This window comes from Balaenoptera borealis (assembly GCF_965194805.1).
Source record: "Balaenoptera borealis genome assembly, chromosome: 1".
In the NCBI taxonomy this organism is placed as follows: domain Eukaryota; kingdom Metazoa; phylum Chordata; class Mammalia; order Artiodactyla; family Balaenopteridae; genus Balaenoptera; species Balaenoptera borealis.
Window position 1 is genome coordinate 107,174,824 of NC_138860.1, and position 20,917 is coordinate 107,195,740.

The 20,917-nt window shown below is 39.4% G+C and overlaps 1 protein-coding gene and 1 long non-coding RNA gene across 8 annotated transcripts in view; one reads left to right on the plus strand and one right to left on the minus strand.

Moving 5' to 3' along the window:
- Nucleotides 1-19,237, minus strand: part of LOC309626442 — a 130,776-nt gene extending 111,539 nt beyond the window's left edge. The window contains exons 1-2 of one of the 3 annotated variants that reach the window (XR_014243197.1): nucleotides 19,135-19,237; nucleotides 296-375 (exon numbers count right to left, since the gene is read on the minus strand). This is a non-coding gene — a long non-coding RNA (uncharacterized lncRNA). Of the gene's footprint in view, nucleotides 1-295; nucleotides 5,845-18,650; nucleotides 18,841-19,134 lie in introns of those variants that run through there. The other 2 variants (XR_014243198.1, XR_014243199.1) reach the window with 2 other exon arrangements.
- Nucleotides 5,882-20,917, plus strand: part of PLPPR5 (phospholipid phosphatase related 5) — a 150,529-nt gene continuing 135,493 nt past the window's right edge. For 2 of the 5 annotated variants that reach the window (XM_082385809.1, XM_082385810.1), the window contains exon 1: nucleotides 18,906-19,345. In XM_082385809.1, coding sequence (XP_082241935.1) covers nucleotides 19,109-19,345 — 237 coding nt within the window. In that variant the 5' untranslated portion in view covers nucleotides 18,906-19,108. Of the gene's footprint in view, nucleotides 18,703-18,905; nucleotides 19,346-20,917 lie in introns of those variants that run through there. The other 3 variants (XM_082385811.1, XM_082385812.1, XM_082385813.1) reach the window with 3 other exon arrangements.

The following is a 20,917-nucleotide window of genomic DNA, read 5'->3' on the forward strand; positions in this document are numbered from 1 at the left end:
ATATGTGAACATATTCTGAGTATTATTCAAGATAGACTAAAATATGTTGTGATTACCTAAAAAAAAAAAAAAAAAAATCCTTTAAAATCTCAGTGGCTTTCAGCGACAAAAGGTTTGGTTTTTTTGTTTCTTTTGTCTTCCTTATTCCTGCAACATATTCATCTCAGGTCAGTGGTGAGCTCTGTTCCTTTATGTCTTTATGGGGTGGGGCGTACAAGCCAATATGATTTCATGTCGATGGCAAACAACTGTGTCTCCCAAAGACTTCCAGCTAGAAGCGGCCCGCTCAACTTACCTTCACAATGCTTTGACCAAAGCATGTCACACATCTATGCCCAACCTCAAGGGGATGGAGAGTGCTGTCCCATCAGGTGCCTGGAAGGAGGAAAATTACAAATCACAAGTGCTCTTAAAACTAGCTCACCCTGAACTGAATAAGCAATATGTGTATACATTTTCTTTTTAAATATAAATTTTCAGTTTAAACCAGTTCAAAAGCATTTTGGAAAGAATAAAGCGCTATATAAATATAAGTATTATTATTATTAACATATTTTAGGCAACATATGATCATTAGAATGGAGAATTTGGTAATTATAATAAATGACTAGTTTTAAAGTGCCCTTTGCTTTTTTCCCCCCATTCATAGAGAATTTATTGAGTACCTCCGATTTTCCTGGTACTGAGCACATAGGGATAAGTGAGACATATAGCCTCCTATCAAGGAAATTACAATCTAGTAGAAAAGAGTCACTAGTAAATCAACAATAATGACAGATTACATTAAATGTGGTGACAGAAACAAATAAGTGATGCAAAGAGAAATTTCACAAAGCGAGGTCAGGATGACTTTGCTTGCCCAGGTAGATTGCCAAGAGTAGGTGACTTTGAGATGAGTCTTAAATACTGAATAGAGATTATTATAGAATGGATAAGAATGGTCTGGGCAAGCACAGAAACATGAGAGTTTATATGATGGTGAAAAATTGCAAGGACTTCCGAGGCTAGAGAATAGATTTATGAGGGCAAGGGGTCCACAAAGCAAAATATAAGTTGAGAGATGTAGGCAGATACATTTGTGTCATGCTAAAAATTTTTCAACATTTCTGAAAGATAGTGGTGAAACATAGTAGACTTCGCCTTAGAAAGAACATTCTCTTGGCAGGTGAAGAACAGATCTTCATTACCTTGTATAATACCTAGTATATAATCGGCAGTCAACAAACAATGCTGACAGAATGAGTGAGTGAATGGTGGCATGTAGGCCTCACTGCAATACATTAACCAATTTTTCTGAAATTTGGAAATATCATACATTCAAAATGTTGGTAATGTTTATGACAAGTATTTCTGAATAAAGATTCAGAAATGCAACTATTAATTTATTCATTCAAGTATTCATTTCCAGATTTTCTAAATTCATTCATGTAACAGATTTTGCTTCTATGCAAAGCACTATATTAAGTGCTATGAGAAGCAAAGGTACTGACATATAGATTTATTTTTTCCTGCAAGAACTGTAGAGTCCAACAACAAAAAGAATAAGATCCATGCTCAAATAATTGTTTCAATGTGGTATATGGTGAAAGGAATAAAAGAAAAACAGATTGGTGCTTACTCTAGGCCAGTGGTTGTAAATGCTTTCTGGAAGAGGTTATCATTAAGGCTGGCCTTTGACAGATTTATTTTAGACTTTTAGAGATAGTCAAGATAGAAGTAAATAAACAGCAATGCCTATTTCGAACAATCTGATCCATTTTGTTTTTTATTGTCGTTGTTTACGTTAATCCGTCGAAATAATGAGTCAGACTAATTTTTAACTACACAACTGATTCAAGTCAGAGATAACCCTGAATTTATCTTGCATACAAGTTAGCTCTCAATGCACCAGCTACTCATATTTAGTTACCTTTTCTGACTTGTGGAACAAATATTGACAGTTTGTTTCTGTCACCAATATTCCCAGAAAATTAAAATTTATCAGCCTTTCAAACCGTTTTCCAATTTTACCCTTTGGGAAAAAAGTGGTAATGGAATGATTAAGTACATATGCAGATTTTACAGGAAATATGTTACATTTTATAACCTGATAAAATGCTTGTTGATAAAATGCTTTCATTATATTATTTTATTTCATAAATGTATTAACCATTAGAGTATTTGTTATGTTCCAGAAAATGTACCAAATGATTAATAATACCAGATTCATTAAGCCTATTGATTTGCCAAGCATTCAACTATTTGCTTTGCACACCTTATTCATTTAATCCTCAAAATGACGATATAAGTATTGTTATTCTCATTTTACAAATGAGAAAATTTAAGTGTAGAGAGTAACTTGCCAAATGTCACATAAACAATACGTGGGGATCCAATATTCAAACCCAGATCTGTCTTTTCCAAATCATACTCTTAATTTCTATACAGATGGAGGAAATAGTGAAAAAAAATCTGACTTATCCTAACGTCCACCCAGGATAACTGACATATACAGAAACCACAATACTGTAACAGAAGTGCTGAAATGGGGACTGCAAGTTCTAAAAGGCAGAGTCTGTCTTTTCCCTTTTGGAATCCCAATGTCTCACCTTGTTCATTGGTGTATAGTGGTTGCTTAGGATACATTTGTTGAATGAACAAATGAATAAATAACTACAAAGAGATAAAAGGAGAAACTGGAGCATAAGGAGACTTTTTTTTGCATAAGAAGAAATTGAGAGGCAAAATATCTGCCCCAAACAAAACATCTATTCTAATCAAAATTAGGCTTGAGCCCAGACCAGACCATCTAACTCTGTTCTTTTCCATGGTACCACAGCTGCAGGAAGATGGCATACAGACACAGATGACACTTGTCCTTTATTAAGATGACAATACCCTTGAACTCAGGTGTCGCTCTGTATTTACGGTAAAGCTCCAGTGTGTTATTGTATGCATGGGGTGGAGGGTTATGTAGTGACTAGAGCATGAGCTCCCAGGCAGGTATGAGCAGGTTCAAATTTAGGCTCTACCCTTTATCTCAGGTAAGTTGCTTAACCTCACTAAACCTCAGTGTGATCATTTATAAAATGGACATGTTGTGCCCAGTCCATAGAACTGTGAGGATTGAATGTGAAAACTCGTGAAAAGTGCTTAGCACAGTGTCTAATGCACAGTTCAAAAGAGCTGGCTGTTATTTTTTGTATCATCAGATGTATTTGCTTAGTAGAACTGCTGCAGCAAAGCACCCAAAACTAGGTAACTTAAAACAATAGAAATTTATTGTCTCACAGTTTTGGAGCCTATAGCTCTGAAATCAAGGTGTTGGCAAGGCCATGCTGTCTCTGATGGATCCAGGGGAGAATCCGTCCTTGCCTCTCCCAGCAACTGGTGTTTGATGGCAAGTCTTTGGTATTCCTTGAGGAATGTATTACTCATCATTTAGCTTGAGGATGTATTACTCCAGTTGCATGGCTGTCTTCTCCTCGGGTGTCTTTACATCATCTTCCCCCTGCACATGTCTGTCTCCGTGTCCAAATTTCCCCTTTTTATAAGGATACCAGTCATACTGGATTAAAGCCCACTCTAATGACTTCATCTTAACTTGATTACCTCTGTAAAGATGCTATTTCTAAATTAGGTACTTGGGATTAGGATGTCAACATATCATTTTGGGGAGACAAAACTCTACCTTTAATACCAGGCATCTACTTTTAACACTGCTCCTTAAAGGAGCCAAGTAACTTCAAATCTCCCAACCCAGAAGAGCTGTATAGAAAGCACTTTTCTGAGAACAGTCTCTTGTGCGTCCTACTTTTCTGTACCTAGCTTCTCAGCCATCTCCTGACAGCCTCAATTGAGAGTTGCCTCTTGGGTCTGATTTAGATGTCACTCCTGGTCTAATTAGGGGAGTCTCTTGCTGACCTGCAGCCTCTGTCCCCAGTGGCCCCTGAGTTCTGTTCTTCTTGCATCAGTACTGCCTTTGGTGGTAAGACTGCCTCCCTTGGAGGCCGACCTTGTCCTCATTTTACCTTCATTCATCCTCTATTGACATAGATGATAGTAGTAACTGCTCATATTTATTGAAAGCTCTAATGAGCTAGGAGTTGTATCAAACACTCGACAGGCATTGCCTCATTTAATCCCCACAAAAGCCACATAAAGTTTACAGATGAGGAATCCAAGGTTCAGAGAGGAGGTTAACTTGCCCCAAATTACACAGTTAGGAAAAGACAAAGCTAGAATGTAAGCCGAAATGTGTTTAACACGAAAGATTTGTTCTTAACTATACAGTCTCTGCCCTAAAGGAGCACAGAATATAGTAGAAAAATGAGACCACAAAATCAGTAACTATAGAAAGTAAAATGAATGGAATAAGAGATAAACATAAAAAACTATGTGGACACCCATCAAGGGTCTTAATCCCCATGGCAGTTATCAGGGAAGGCTGCTGAAGGATTATAATTCAGTAGGCATACATGGAAGTATGTGTCATGAGCAGAAACAGGTAAAAGAAGAGGGATCAGGAAGAGCTTGTATAGCGTACAGAAGTCTTCAATCTTAAAGATGGTAGAGGGGTGGAGAGCATACCAAGAGGAGATGGCATTAAAGATTCTTATTTAAGTAAGGAAGTGACATGATTTGTTCACATGTTGCTAGATTCATTCTGAAAGGAATATGGAGAAGAGATCTGACAGGCACACATTGAGAGGTAGGGCATGTCTATTGCATGAAACAGATAAGAAACCATGAGGCTTGAACTAAGATGGTGGCTGAAGGAATGGAAGAGAGAGAGGATTTCAGAGAGAGCAGGTCTAATCTATTGCTCTTGGACCTGACTTAATGTGTGCAAGACAGTAAACAATGAAATAACTTCCAAGGTTCCAGTGTGATACCCGATGGGTGCAAAGCATTGCTTTTCACTGGAATAGGGAATGAGAAGGGAAATCAGGTGTGGAGAAGATGGGAGGCAGTCATGGCTTTAATTCTGAATTTGTTGAGTGTGAGGTACGCTAGGTTATGTAAGTGAAGGAATTTCAGAACTGGAAAAAGAAGTACAGATATGAGACCAAAGAGGTTAAGTACAAATCTTGTATTCCTGACTTTGAATTGAAATGTCAGTATGAGCTCATGGTGTGTCTTCTCTAAAAGAAAAAACTTAGCTCTATCCATTGAAAAGACCTAGAAATGAAGACCAACCTGGTGGCAATAGACAAACCCTTATTGATCAGATTTTGGTCTGTAAATACCATTTTCCCCTAACAGGAACCAAAGTATTTTGGAAAAATAGCTGGTTCTAGGTCTGGGGCAAAACATGTACAAGTTGAATCTGGAACACCTTATCATGCCAAAAGCAAGGAAACTACCTATCAAAAAGACCCAGGAAACCATTTTGAAGACACTCTCTGGCCAAAAATAGGATAACTAGAGTATAAATAAGATTAACAACCTAATGGTTTGAAACACATCAAACACTTTTAAATCCATAAGTTTGTAATTTTATATATATAAACTTTTTTGAATGTTTGAAATGTTTCTTAATAATAATGCAAAAAAATTAGGCGGTTAGTACAATGCCTTGCACATAAAAGACATAAATTGGACTTCTTATCTTTTTATTATCACAGCCTGAAAGTAGCTAGCACCTTTCTATAACTCATTTTTTTCATGCTTTCATGTTAAAAAGTTTATTTTCCATTGATAAAAACTTGCGATTCAAGGGAAACTGTTGAATTATCTTATTCCTCTTGGTTCTCATTTTTTAAAAGGGAACAAATGAAAATTGATAATTAATAAACTTATTTTTCTCAGCTTCAAGTTACCTGAAGAAAATCATTGCAACATAGTGATTTTATATGTTGCATATCTTGCAAGATATATGTTTATATGTTTTTATATCTTGCCATCAACCACATTGCTTTTGTCTTTTGTGTTTAATACAAAACTGCTTTACTCCACATTTTGAAATGTTTTCATCTTTCTCATAAAAAGAGGGAGGCACATAACATATTACGAATTTTCATTGAGAAGTGCTAGACCGTGTGAAAAACCTCATGGGGTTAATTTTCTGTTTTTTGCTTTTCCCATGCTAGGCTGATTGAATGTGTCCCATGAATTAGTTCAGCCTCAAAACATGGCACTGGATCAATCAGTAGGTTTGACACAACTTCAGTTGCTCTGATATAGGATTCATGAAAAAGGAGTCATATTCATGAGATATTTTAGCTGATAAAAGAGAAAAATAAAAGTGTTTGTGTCCTTGCTACTTTTTCCCAAGGGGAAAGGGAAGAAAGGGGTGTTGGTGGGATAAAAAAGAGTCAAGGGAGTGGGGGCCATGTTTCTTGAATGCAGGAATCTTAAGGTCTGCCTTTTGACTTCAAGATTAAGCTTTGTTCCCATCGTAGTATGGGTTTCCAGATTGGGACGCCCAGGTCCCTTCATATAAATATATTCTTCTAAACCTCTGCTTTTTTCAATTGGGTTACTGTGTTCTATTTTAGTACACTTCTCACTTACTCTATAATCTAAAAGAGAGACTTTGATACCAGAGCTAAATTAAAGAAGAGACCTTGCTTGTTTTTAGATAAAGTGAGAGCCATCAGCCTTCTTGAGAACATCATGTTCTGATTGATAGATTTTCTCACTGGCTCTTTTCTCTCAACTTCCCCTTGGTAGAGGACCTCATCAACTTTCCTTTTCTGTTTTGTTTTCCATCCATCTCAGTGAAGGAAGATGGCTCCACGAAGGCTGACCCTATTGCCCATCTCACCTTCTCACTCTTTTCTGTCCCTTTCAAAATCAAAAACAAGTTCTTCCCCTCCCGCTTCCTTATTCACTCATACTTCTATTGGTTCTCAGTCATCAAATGTGTGCACTGATTGTTCCTTTCTTGGGAACACAGAACAGAACAAAAATGTTTTTACCTTGTGACCTTCTCCAGCCACTATTCTATTCCCCTCACATTATTGATTCTTAAACTACGAGAATAATCTGGACCCAATGCCTCTGTTTCCTTACTGCCTTCTGAATCCTGGCTTCCTCTTGACCATTTCATGTCGAATAAAATTGTACAGGTGACCAGGTACCTAATCACCGCATTTAGTGGCTCAGACTCTGTCCTCATGCCCCACGTCTGCGTGACAGATTTGATCTGTGTTCCTCACACATCCTTTGTGAACTCTCCCTCCAAGATCTACTTGACACTGGGAAATCCTTGATACCTTCAAACATTTTCAACCATTAATTCTCTGTTGCACTGGCTGCTCTATTTTTCTCTACTTGTATACTTTTCTTTCTAAAACTTTCCAGAATATTGGGGCTGTAGGAGGCTACTATATAGTATCACTTGATTCTACTGCATAATTTTGAACCAAGTGAAAAACTGAACATGGGAGATCAGCAATTGGATATTAACTGTTTCTATAGATCCATGGCCAAAAAGGGATGCTAATATTCTGTGTCTCTCCACTTATCCTAAGCTCAGAGCTTGAAGGAATCTATTCAAGGAACCAAATTGGCTTTGTAGGGCAGACATACTTACCCAGAATTGTTGCTTCCCACAAAAAGGGGGAAATGAATCTCCAGATCTTTCAGGCTTTAAATAGATAAGATTTACCCAGTGGAAAAATGTGAACCAGTGAATGTCACTGCACTCCCAGTCAGATAAATCACTGCTCCCTCTTGGGGAGAAATGATTAAGACACATCATGAGTGTTACTCTAGTGCAGGTTTTTCCATAAGGAAATACGGAACTATATATACACACAGTGTGAGGTATTCTTCATTCTTATGTTAATCATCATCTTTATGTAGATAATTCTGTCTCTGAGTTTGATGTATGCCTAACTTTACAATGTGAAACTTACTCACCTGCCTCTACCCCATGTTCTTCTCCATTATAGCCAATGGCAATACCACTCCCAGTCATCCAGACAAAAATCTTTGGCATCATCTTTAATTCATCAATCTCCTTTCTTCCTATTGCTTTTCTTTCAAAATGTCTCTCGTACTCATCCTTTCTCTTCCTACCTGTACTTCTACCACTCTCTTCTACTCCTTATTTATCATCCATGCATTCAACAACTATTTATTAAGTACATACCAGGTGCTAGGAAATTTTTCAGGCAGTGGAGATATAAAAGAAAGGTAGACCATTGATTCAGCCCTCATGGGGCTGAGAAGAGCACACAAAGGTTTTTATCCATTTTCTTTTGATTCAGTTATCAGAACATACAACATCTGCTAAAGCTGAAGCCCACAGTCTTAGAAATTTTTCTTTCATTGCACTCCCAGTCTGCACATCATTAGTACAATTCAGATGGAAATCCTGTAGAGATGCAATATTGCTAACAGACTGCACTTTCCCAGAAAATTTGACCTCCCAAATTTGATTTATTTAACATATTTGCATTTTAATTGATTTTTCTGAAAGGGTAATCTCATCAAGATGGGCTGCTGTGGTTCTACTGAGTAATTCACAATTTTCAGCTCATTTATATGTATTTATTAATGTGCAGTATGAATATTTGCACAATGCACAGGCACATATGGATTATGTCCACCAGAAATGCACATTTAAAAATTTCAAAGGCTGAGCATTTGGTATCTTGGTTACCTTACAGATGTTCCTCCTCTAGTTTAATATACTCCATTGAGTCAGTCTCCCAGTTTTAAGGTTAATAATAAGTAACACTTCTGTGGTACCCTACAATTTACAGTACACACTTTTCTCACACATTAACTCATTTAATAACATGTCTGACATCTTGGGAAAGCTCAATAACCTTTTGAAGCTACAGAAGAACAATTTAAAGGGCCAGTCCTCCTCCAGCCTCTGTCACTAACCTTCAGTGATGCAAGTTCCTAAGTCAATCCTGACTAAGCTGTTACATTTAGGTATGGCACATGGACATGGTCAGTGGACGTGGCCAGAGAAATTCTGATATGACCAGATTAAATTCTGGCACTCTCTCCTTCCACCAGCCCCAGCCTCCTTTCAACTCCATTTTCTAGGCTCAATTGGCACAAAGTGTTTTTTCCAATGTCTCTTTCCTAGTTCTCTAGTTCTTCATGGGAATTGGTATGCTTTTCCTTAACCATTGGGACAGGGTGCCTATTTCTGCCAGCTGCTACCATGAGAAGGAGCTCTGGCAGAAGAACCCCATCTACATTCTTCTCAGATATTGGATAGGATGTTTACATTAATACGCTGAATTCTCGTCTGAAATGTTCACAATATTCCTTAGGATATATATATATGTACATATATATAAGCATATATATTCCAAAAGACTGTTGCAGGTACGTATCAGTCTTCGTTATTTCTAAACATCATATTTTATCATCTTTCAAATACGCTAAGTCATAATTTATACCTTTCTGTATGAGATTAAAAACTCTCACAAAACATGTCACCTTTATGTGTAAGAACAAAAGTATAAAGATATCAAAAGTTTTATTAGTATGGTGATGTCTTTCTTATAATTTTCCACACTTCAAATATTTCCTTTTTAATTTTTTATTGATGCTTTGTGTACAGTTCAATGAATTATAACCTATGTATATTTCAGATCATTGTCACAACAGTTGGGATGCAGAACAGCTCTATCACCCAAAGAACTCCCTTGTGCTATTTCTTTATAGTCACCCACACACCCACTCCTAGTCTGTGGAAACCACTGATCAGTACTCTATCACTGTAGATGTGTTTTCTCCAGAATGACATAAAAATCGAATTGTACAGTATATAACCTTTTGAAACTGGCTTCCTTCACTCAGCATAAAGCCTCTGAGGTTCACCCAAGTTATGGAGTTTTATTCCTTTGTGTTGTTGTGTAGTATTCCTTAATATGGATATACCACAGCTTGTTTATCTATTCAAGCATATCTTTTAATATATTTATATTAAATATAAATGGTATTTGTAGAATTGGTACAACATATTAAAAACTGTCAATATGATGCAATAGAAATTTCTTGGGAACCAGCCAGATCTAGGTTCAAACACCAGTTCTGCTACTTATTAATCGTGGGCCAGTAGGAAAGTATCTCTGAGATTCAGATTTGGCAAAGTGGGAGGTAATGGTACTTAATATTCCAGGGTTCTAGAAATAACTACATACAATTGAAACATGTGAAGTGTCTGGCACATAGTAAATAGTCAAACGTGTCTGTATTACCTCCCATCTGCCACTAAGTTAAGGTAGCATAGTATATATGTTTAGAAATTTTTGTCTTCCTGATTTTCAGGTGTGGAAACTCATAATATTGACCTTAGTGTAATGTTTTGTGAGCAGATGGGAGGTAATCTATTCTTACTATGCCTGTACAGACCTTTGCAGAGCATAAATTCTTAATAAACATGTCTCTAAACAAACACAAACCACTAGTTTGCATGCTTTTCTAGTACAAGGTTATCTTATGGAATAATTTTCTAGAGGACCGGAATCTGGTAAACTTGTTTTGAGCAGCACCAGCAGAAATGGGGATCCACGTAGTCTGATGAGATATATAACAGATGCATATTTTATCTGCTCCTCATCATGCAGTCATACAGAGCCAGCTGGAGAGAAGGGGGCAATATTTAAATACAAAGGAGGCTTGGGTGATTCAGACAGCATTGGTAAAGCCCTCTGATGAAGCTGATTTCTAAGCACTCTTATCTCACTTGATACTGGACTCCATTACCTGTCAGTAATTGATTTGCTGCAATTCCTGGAGCGTAGCATCTGGCTTCCTTATCAATATGAGCAAGAAGCAGCAATTAAATTTCTGACCCAAAGGTAAAAAATATGTGTGTGCTTAGCCCAAACTCCCCATATTTTATGCATTTTATGCTTCCGGCTGTACAACTGAGTAAGACTGTCCTTCAGATACCAACATTTATCGTCTGAAAATCATGTTGAGGAGGGTTTCAGAGCAGTTGTATTGCCAAGTAAATCGTTAAAGTTATGTACCATTGAATCAATTTTAACTCATGTTTTCTGACTTTTACAATGAGGTAATAAAAATTTACTTGGTCTCAAACTTAACTTTAAAGAGTTCAACTGAAAATCCATCAGACTGGGAGGCACAGACATCATTAAACAGTGAGTAAATATAACGTATTTTTTCTTAATGTTATAATTTATGAAATAATCACATGGATATTTCAGCAATCAAGCTTATTTGTATTGACCTTGTATAGGCTGATCCACTTGAAGTTGCCAATTTCATACGGTTCAACCTAATGAAGCATTCTAATATATTGAATTGGGAGAGCAATTATGTCCTCTCACCACTAATATATTGAAGCTCTAACCTCCAATGTGACTGTATTTGGAGATAGAGCCTCTAAAAGGGAGATAACTAAGGTTAAATGAGGTCGTAAGGCTGGGACCCTAATCTGCTAGGATTGGTGTCTTTGTGAGAAGAGGAAGAGCTACCTCTCCATGCAAGGGCAGAGGAAAGGCCACACGAAGATACAGTGAGAAGGCACTGTCTACAAACCAGATAGAGAGGTTTCACAAAAAAACAACCCTGATGGCGCCTTGATCTTGAACTTCCAGCCTCCAGAAATATAAAAACAAAAATTTCTGTTGTTTAAAGCCACCCAGTCTATGGTATTTTGTTATGGCCACCCAGGCAGACTGATATAGGTGTCAATCCCCAATCCTCCCCAAATTTTCACTCCTGGTTCAGTAGCTAAGCTGGATTATCCAATATTAAAAGGACATAGGGCATCTACTCCTCAAGCCTATGGTCTCATCTCCAGGTCCACTAAACACTAAAATGAAAACTCTGTGTCACTTCAGAGCAGCTTATGTTTTATACTCCTGTAGAATTACAAATAGGTATCTTGATTAGTAAAAACCTGATTTACTCAAACTGGACTCCACATAGACTGGGACCCTCAATTAAGTGGTAGTATTCTGCATACTACTTTTTGGAAGACTGATGTTGTCATGTCTCTTCAGTAAATGGAGTGGGGGGAGTGTAGTTTTAAGAATCAGAGATTCTTAGAACTATTTTAGGATATAGTAGTCACTCAATAAACAGTATTGTGGTTTCAAATAAATAAAAATATATTTCAGGCATTTTTTTTCGCAAAATGTCCAGAGTTTATCCTACCATCAGCACTTACAAAAATCAATCTCCTACATCTAGAATCACTACAATAATAAACAGTAAGAGCTGAGCTTCAAAATAATGACCCCTATGTCAGATCCTCAAAGAAAAATGTAGTACATTCAGCACAATTTGATTACTAATTTAAGAGTTCTGACAAAAAATGTTAGAGGGTTTCTATTAATAAAAGCAGTAGTTCCCCAGGATACCCTATTTCATGAGCCTTTCTGAAGTTAATTAAGATTTTACTATTCTTGTTCTTCTATTTTTATTGGACATCTGTATGAGACAAAAGAAGTATTAAAGCAAGTCATCAGTAAGTGGAAAACAAGGTAAAATATTTTATCCTTATCAAGTACATTAAAGACACCATTACACATTGAAGCATTGATTATAATAACATACTTGATAAATAACGAAATATGATTAATCATACCTGACTTAATAACAAAGGGCGATAATCACAAGAGTAACAAAACAATATGCACAGTGATGTTTCTCTTCCAAATACTTCCCCCACTTTCCTTCAAAGTGATACAATCTATAAATACTTATACTTTAATGGTAACTTTTCTGCTACTTACTAGCTTCCAATTCAGCAATTAAGACATTATTTCTTTACTTGACCAAAAAATTACTTTCCATGCTTATAGGTGTAAACTTGTAGGTGGAAAAAGCTCAGTAATTTATGAACACATTCAAGAATGAAGAAATTTAGGGCAGAAATTCATCATGCCAGAAGCCTTTGTGCTCTCACTAAAATAGCATTCCAAAAATCATCTGATTTTAAACTAATAGTACTAATAGTGGATCATGGTCCATGTATGAACATAAGGAACCATTTTGAGTGTCTGATTTCTGTCGTATCTTTGCTTCAACCATTACCTAGTGCATTGAAGGACAACCAAACAAATGCTGATTGGCATTCACAAGCTGTATCTTTGACAAAGGACCTGCAGCTGCCATCAGCATAGTTGGCACCACATGCTCCATATCGCTGCTAAAGAAACTGTTTCTCAAAGTGTTAGCAGGATTTGTGATTTTGTTTAGTAGGATGGTTCTCATTTATCATAGCTCACATAATGACTTTCAGGTGTCTTCAAGTAACATGAAGTTACAAAGACAGTTCAGCAGAATTTTATGCCGGCACTTTTCCAAATGGATCAATAAAAGTTTTGCTGATCCAGCAGTGGCAGGATTAATTATACCAGAAGAGTAACAATAATCGTAATGATCACTTATTGTCGTGAATGGCCAAGGTTCTATATCACATCTTGGTGAAGTAGGCAACATTATCCTCATTTTAGGACACTACAGAAATTAAAATGACTTGGCCAAGGTCCCTCAGTTATGAATCTACAGAGTAAAGATATGAAGTCAGTTCTGTAGCATCCCCAGTCCTCAGGCTTACCCATCATACTTAATTGACACACTCTTATGTTCTTATCCTTAACAATTGTTTAAAGGTATTCTTAGGGAACTTGAATATTTTGAAACTTCTCCTGATGTTATGGATCCATAGATTTATACTTAACAAAATAATTTTTTTTATCACTGAAACATATGGTAAACAATTCAATATTCACAGACATAGCAACAGAGCAGGAAGCAATTAATCTGAGCTTTGGGGAACTGAAACTCAGTGCTGGGGAGAAAATCCAGGACCCACTCAGATAAGGTATTCTCTCCTCCTAATTAGAATGCTTTCTAGTGTAGATTTGTCCAGTGCTTTAATATTTATGAAATATTTTATAAATATAAGCCATTCGATGTCTTTGTAAAGATTCACTAACCCTGTTTTACAGATGAGCAGACTGAGATTCAGAGAGGCTAAGTCATTGTCACGGCCACACAGTTTAAGTATTAGCAACATGTCCCAATTAACTTTCACTAACTTAATAATTTAAATTTTTAATTTTAATATAGGATAATAACAATAATTTTAAATGATAGCATGTTAGTTAAGTTTTTCTGTTCTTCCCCTGCCTTAATATTTAATAAATTTGGGTTCTTTTACCTGGTCCATCAATTTCACACCTATACCTTCAGTGAAATATAACTAGGTTTTCTAATAACATATGTGCTTCGTTTGTGATAACTGTTTTGAAAGTGAAAATTTTAAATACTGGAAATATAGAAGAATAGAATAGCTGTAATACAGTCACAGAGTAAGGCACTTTAAAGATATCTTAGTGGTTCTAGAGGAAGATAAGTACCACTTATTCAGGTCAGAAGCATCTGGCCTTTGAGATAAACATCCCGTTACAGCTGGAACCTCAAAGGCAGACATACAAATTACTATTCTAGCTGTTTTTTTCCCTGTTTTCTTGAGAAAGCAGTTACCTCCTAAATCAAGCACTGAAAATCATCCTGTGAGGAAGCAGTATGCTATGACACCCAAAATAAAGAGGTCAAAGGTGTAATCCCAAATGCTCCTATCTCTCTTTAGTTTTCGTATGAGGATGTTGTCTCTTTGAGTTTGTATGAATGTGTTTAAGCACAACATTTCTTTAGTTAACCAGTCCTACATCTTATTTCTTATTCAAGCTTCAGGAGTGTTCTCTATATCAAATTGTTTGGAAGTTAGTAAACTAGTGCAATTGTTCATTTTCTAGATCCAGGTCAATAAAGATCTGTTGAGATATTGTCTTTTGCAGTTCAATAAGTATTAGAATGAATTACTTATTCTGAACACAGCTATCTGGCCTATAAAAAGCCTTTTTTTTTCCAAACCTATTCCCATGAGGTCTTCTACCAATATATATGTCAATATTTAACGTTCCTCATTAGTACAAAGTCCTGTAACTTGTCACACATGTGAATCTCCTTAAACATCTCTAGTGCAGGTTCAGCATTATGAATACGGATTTTTGTTGTTGTTTTTAAAAGAAGGACTCTATTCTTCTTTTGGAGAGCTTCCCTAGTCCATTTACGTAAAGCCTTCTGAATTCACACCTTACCATCTCATCTATGAACTGAAAGTAATGTTACTTATCTCACCATCTCAGCTATGCACTGAAAGTAGTTATTTATCTCTGTTTTTGCACATGGAATGAGAAAATTTCAGGAAAATGCCTGGGTTTACCTCTCAGTTACCTGAAACACATGGAAACCATTGTTTATAATTCCATATCTCCTTTGGTCCTTGGAAATGCTCAGGCATCTCTGCCAAAAACATTCTGTCTATAAACTAATGAGGTCCAAATCCCTGAACCTGAGCAGAGAATCTCAATCTGGCTCTCGGTTTTCATAGATTTGTTGTACGGAACCCAACTGGTCATAATCCTGAGGAGCCAGGTCCGTCTCCTGTTCCATTTTAGCAGGCACGTTAGGTTCTCAAACTTAAAGAAGAAGAATACATTCAGTCATCTAGCTATCCACAAATATTCAATGCTTGGCTTCCCAAGGATTATTCAAATGGTCTTTGCACTTGCTACCGACCTAAAGGTCCCCTCCGCCTTGCCTTTTTGTACATTTGTCTTCTATCTATAGAAGAAAAGTTATAAACCATACAGATAAGGACTACATCTTTCTTTGCCAGCCTAGCACCTTACTAGTTCTTACTGGAGCATGAGTATTGGGGTGGGTAGATGGGAGGTATTGGAACTGATAAATGATTCCCCCAAGATCTGACCCAGTATTTATCATGGTTCACGTTTTATAGGTGGAGAAACATGGTGGGATGGAGTGGTTGTTAAGTCATGCACAGATAAATACAATATGAATCACTGGAAGTTGGAAAATAAAAGAGTTATAAATACCGCACTTTTGACCTACATTATTCACTTTGGTAGGAGCTGAGATGGGGAGAATTTGGACAGGACAGTGTTTTGTTAAGAAAGACTAACGGCTACAATACATTTGAAAGCACAATGATACGCCTAAGAATTAAATTAAATTAAGAATTTGGGCAAGATTCCAAAAGATTAAATATGAGTAGTGCTTTTTTTAATCTAGAAACAGTTAAATTAAGAATTGAGGCAGGGTTCCAAAGGATTCTTTGAAGCTGAAAATACGTATTTTGGAAAAGAATTAGCTTACATGATTCACAAGAAAATAAAATGAAGAAACGCCCTAAATAAGTACCTTCTTTGGTACTTATTTGGTACAAAGCCCAGAGGTAAGAAAATTTAGTTCATTTTGTCCTCAAAGAAGCTCAGGCTCAGGAAAGTAAAGTAACCAGCCCAAAGGCATATTGCTCATGCCCCTTCATCCACCTCACACCATTTCTATGTATAACCAAGCTGTTCAGATATTCATGGAAATTTCATTTAATGTTGGTATCTTTATAATGCGAGTTAAGATTATTAACCTTGAATTTCAGCATTGGATGGTTAGTCAACCATGAGTCAGTCAACAACACTTTTTGACCATCTAACGTGAACAAATCATGGGGATATTGAGAATTCTGAAGGAAAATAATATCTTATTCTTGAGGTGGATACCATCTGAAAGAGAAGACAGAATGTGCACAAATCTACAGAAAAATATATACAGAAATATGGATACACCCAGAATCATTTTGTAAGCAATAAAAAGAGAAGGAAGTGACTGGTGATGGGTGTTAGAATGACCTGGGTTAAGGCAGGCTAGATACATGTATGACTAAAGGTTAAACTTTACAGAATTTAAACACGATGTGCCAGACATAATGAAATGAGCATCAATAATCCTCATACCAACCTCGTAAAGTACGTACGAGTATCATCCCAATTTTACCGGTGATGAAACCAAGGCAGGAAGAGGTTAAGCATTTTGCCCAGGTTCCCAGAACTGGTAAGTGGCGGGGCTGAGATTTGAACTGAGGCAGTACCAGAGTCGTTGCTCATACATTGCCCTATGTGCCAAATAAGTATACAGGCTAGGTTTATCTGGGGACATAAAGATTGGGATTCCCTAACCTTGATGTAAATTTTATACGTGAAAACACTTCCCTGTTGTTCTTAGAGGAGTAAGTTCCTTAATTCATTCAAAGATTAAATATCTACAGTATAGCATACACTGCTCACACTGGGGACAGAGCAGTGAACAGGACAGACGAGGACCCGGCTTTGTTACACGAACAGCACCAGGCACACATAACACCAGAACAGTGCATTACAGTTCATTTTAATTTCAAAGGTAATGCACGTTTTCATCAGTTTGAATACATTACCTACATTAGACTCTCCTTAATCCAAAGTTACATTTTAAAACTACCCTTTTAAATTAACACCATTCTTCCAAAAATTCTATTAAACAGGATTTAGAACCAGATTTGCAGTTTAAACACCATTACAGTATTAGAATGATTTTCTGAACGTAGCACTAGACCATGTATCTTTGTAGTAGTTATATTTTCATCGTATGATAAGTCTTGCTTGTCCATTTAGGAACAGTTTGCTCCCACTGCCCCAAATTGCTTATTACATAGGTTTTTCGGTGTTGTTTTCCTGGTAAGCACTAAGTAGTTATTAAATGATGTCTGTAATAACATGGAGGGTAAAATAATTCTACATTAAAGAAAGTCACACTGCCATTATTATCTCATCCCTAAACCACCAATCATTTGCCAAATTTAAAAGGCCTTTTTTAGCTTAAAAGTGTTTTTTCCTGATGATAAAGGCCCACCTCTAAAAATCATCAGGCTACAACCCATTAACATGAATATTCTACAAATCTCCTAAGGTAATTCCACGTTGTAATGAGAAGGGCAGGGCTCTAGGAGTATTTTCATCCCCTCGCCTTGCATACAGGCTTCCTACCTGCTCTCCGGAGTGAAAGGTAAGCAGTGTCAGGTTCCACTAAGCTCCACCCCTCCCCAAGCCTCCTCAGTCCGCTGCCTAATCTTGCAGCCAGGGACCCATATGGCATCACGAAACGGGCTCCTTACATACATGCAGTTGCACAGCTACTTACATACCCACGCACACGCGTGCATGCCCAACGTATGGGTGTGTTTTGTATGCCTGTGGTGTGAGCCCTGTGTCTCCCTCTCCTTTCACTTGACCCCTGGGGAATCCCGGCAGTACCTGGGAACTCAGGGAATAGCGAGGTGAGGCAAATGGCCCTTTTCCCTTCCCTAGGGGCTGCCACTGCTGGGTCCCAGGAATCTGCAGTGCCTCGTCTCACAAGCAGCTAATAAAGGGAAACTGAGAAGATGAGCCAGAGGAGACTACGTGAACGAGGAAGGGGCCGTTGTACAAGACATGATGCTTCGGGAGCTCCCGAGCTATGATTTCTGTTTTTACATACAAAGCCCTAGGAACTGGGGGGGAGGGGGAGGGGTGGGGAAGCAAAGAAACTCAGAATCTAAAATCCTCTGGGATGATGTTTCTCATTGCTCCTAGAAACCCGCGCTGCGCGTGTGTCCTGCACGGGGTTAAGGAATCCAAAGAGGCGCCAGCTGAAAGTCGCTGCGCGGAATCGGCACTTGGCGCTTTACGGGGTTGCGCTCCGAAGACGCGTCCGCGCACCATTTTCCCAGGCGTTGCGCGGGTTTCCTAAACCACCCAGCTGCTGCCTCAGAAGGGAGTTTCTAGAAGCTCCTTCTCTACTGCCTCCCCTCCCCCCTTTTTGGTTTTTACCCCTGCGAGAAGCTTCGCCAGCTCCACTGCGTCCGCCCTCCGAGGGGTACAGGTGCCGCTGTCCCAGCCGCCGCCGCCCGGTCCGCCCCTCCTCCGGGCGGGCCTGGGGGCTCGGCCCGGCGCGGCTGCATCGCGAACGGTCTCTCGCCTGGCCGCGGCCCGCCGCCCGGGACTCCCCGCCCTCCCGCGCGACCCCGCGCCTGGGCGGGCGGTGCTTGCGGCGGGCAGGGGGCGGGGAGGGGAGCGGGGGTTCGTCCGGGGGTAGCCGCCTCCTCCGCAGCCCGCCGGCGCCTCGAAACCCGGACCTGCTTCCGCCTCTTCCTCCGGCGGCTCCATCCTGCCTCCCGCGCCTCGTCCTCCCGCCGCCCCCGCCGCCGCGCCCCCGGTGGCTGCCTCGGCGGACCCGGGAGGGGGCCCGTCCGCCGCCCGCTCGGCTCGGCCCGGCCCGGGAGGCGTGCATGCCCCGGCTGCCCGCGGCGCTCACCAGCAGCATGCTCTATTTCCAGATGGTGATCATGGCAGGGACGGTGATGCTGGCGTACTACTTCGAATACACGGACACGTTCACTGTGAACGTGCAGGGCTTCTTCTGCCACGACAGCGCCTACCGCAAGCCCTACCCGGGCCCGGAGGACAGCAGCGCCGTGCCCCCCGTGCTCCTCTACTCGCTGGCCGCCGGGGTCCCCGTGCTCGTGGTAAGCCCGGGGGGTGCCCGCCCTCGCCCCGACTGCCCTTTTCCGCCCCTCGCCTTCAGGGTTGAGGCCCCGCCGAGGTCGGGGCGCGGCAGCCTTTGCCTTCTAAGTTCCTCCAAGTTGGCGGCAGCCCCTTCCCCAGAGGACATTCTTCTAGGGCGCGTCGGGGTGGGTGCGAAGGAAGCCCCCAGCTCTCCCCACCTGCCACCCCCGCACCCCCGCTACCCCCCGCGGTAGCTGCACCTTAGCGTGACACGGAGGGGGATGGGAGGGAAGGGGGCTGTAGACGGTAATGGGTGGGAGTCGGGGCTGGGGAGGAGGTGAGTTATCCGGTTGAATCTTGACTTCATCTACTCTGTGGCCTTGCTCCGCTGGCCGCCACCTCTCACATTGCGACTGGAAGACGAGCAGCAGCGGGGCCAGCGGGAGGGAGACGGCGATCAACTGCTGGGGTGTGGAAGGGACTTCTGCTTCCAGAGTCGGGGCGCAAATTCCCTTTTTACCGCCTCCTTCCCTTTCGAAAGGAAGTGCCAATTAGACTAAGCTGACCAGGGAACAAATATCTAAAAAAGAATATGAGACCTCCTAAATGAAGAGGCTCCAGCAGCAGTGCTTGCTGAAAAGCAGGAGCTGTGCCTAAATTACAAGATTTATTTAAGCGATCTTCCATTCCCTGGGCGGCTTAAGTCCTTTTCTCATAGAGCTTTTCTGAGAATGCCTTTTGGATTTATGAACTGTGTGTGTGTGTGTCTATACGGGCACATGCACACATATATATACACAGATATACATATGTAATTATTAGAATGATAATCGTATAATAATTTACGTATGTGAATGTGGTACAAAGTTATAGGTAGGAGAATTGGTGGTGTTTTTTCAGAAAACAATTATTATGGTTCCTTTAATACTGTCAAAGTATTGGAGGTTCCCTTCCTGTGGTACAGGTCATCTGTCTCTCTCTCTCAACAGATAACTAATAGGAAATTAAAAATGAAGAGGGAAAGGAAAGGGACTTTTTTCCCAGTGGTTGAATGTGTAAATTGCAATAATGAATGTTAAGAATATCTGTTTTATCTGTTAGGTTTGGATATTCATGTTTTCTTTGATTTTAGAGGAAATGAGTTAATAATTTACAAAATAATGAAAAGTTCCTAACACACATAATGGAATTCCACAAACCAAGGAACTTCTTGATAACTTCAAAGTAACTTTATCACAGGTACTGTGATAGTTGACTTCAAATACGGCTCCAGCATACTGGTTTGAAAAGTGTTAGACCTTGCACCAGAAAATGTTTTGTTTTGTTTTTTTTCAGTTGTAATTAGCTAAAATATGTCAGAAACCCCAAATCCAGCTTCATGTTTGTGTTCTCTCTCCTCTATTTGGAAAGCTGTAAGAGAAAAAAATTAATTGGTCATTCTTGGGCCCTTTTGCTTTCTGCAGATGTTGGGTTTCCAGACACATGTTTTCTAGGAGACTGAATAGCTCAGGGATTTTTCAAGGATTTTTTTTTTTTTTTTTCTTTTAAGAAAAAAACCTGTCACTTTCAGGACACTGGTTTGGGTACAGCCA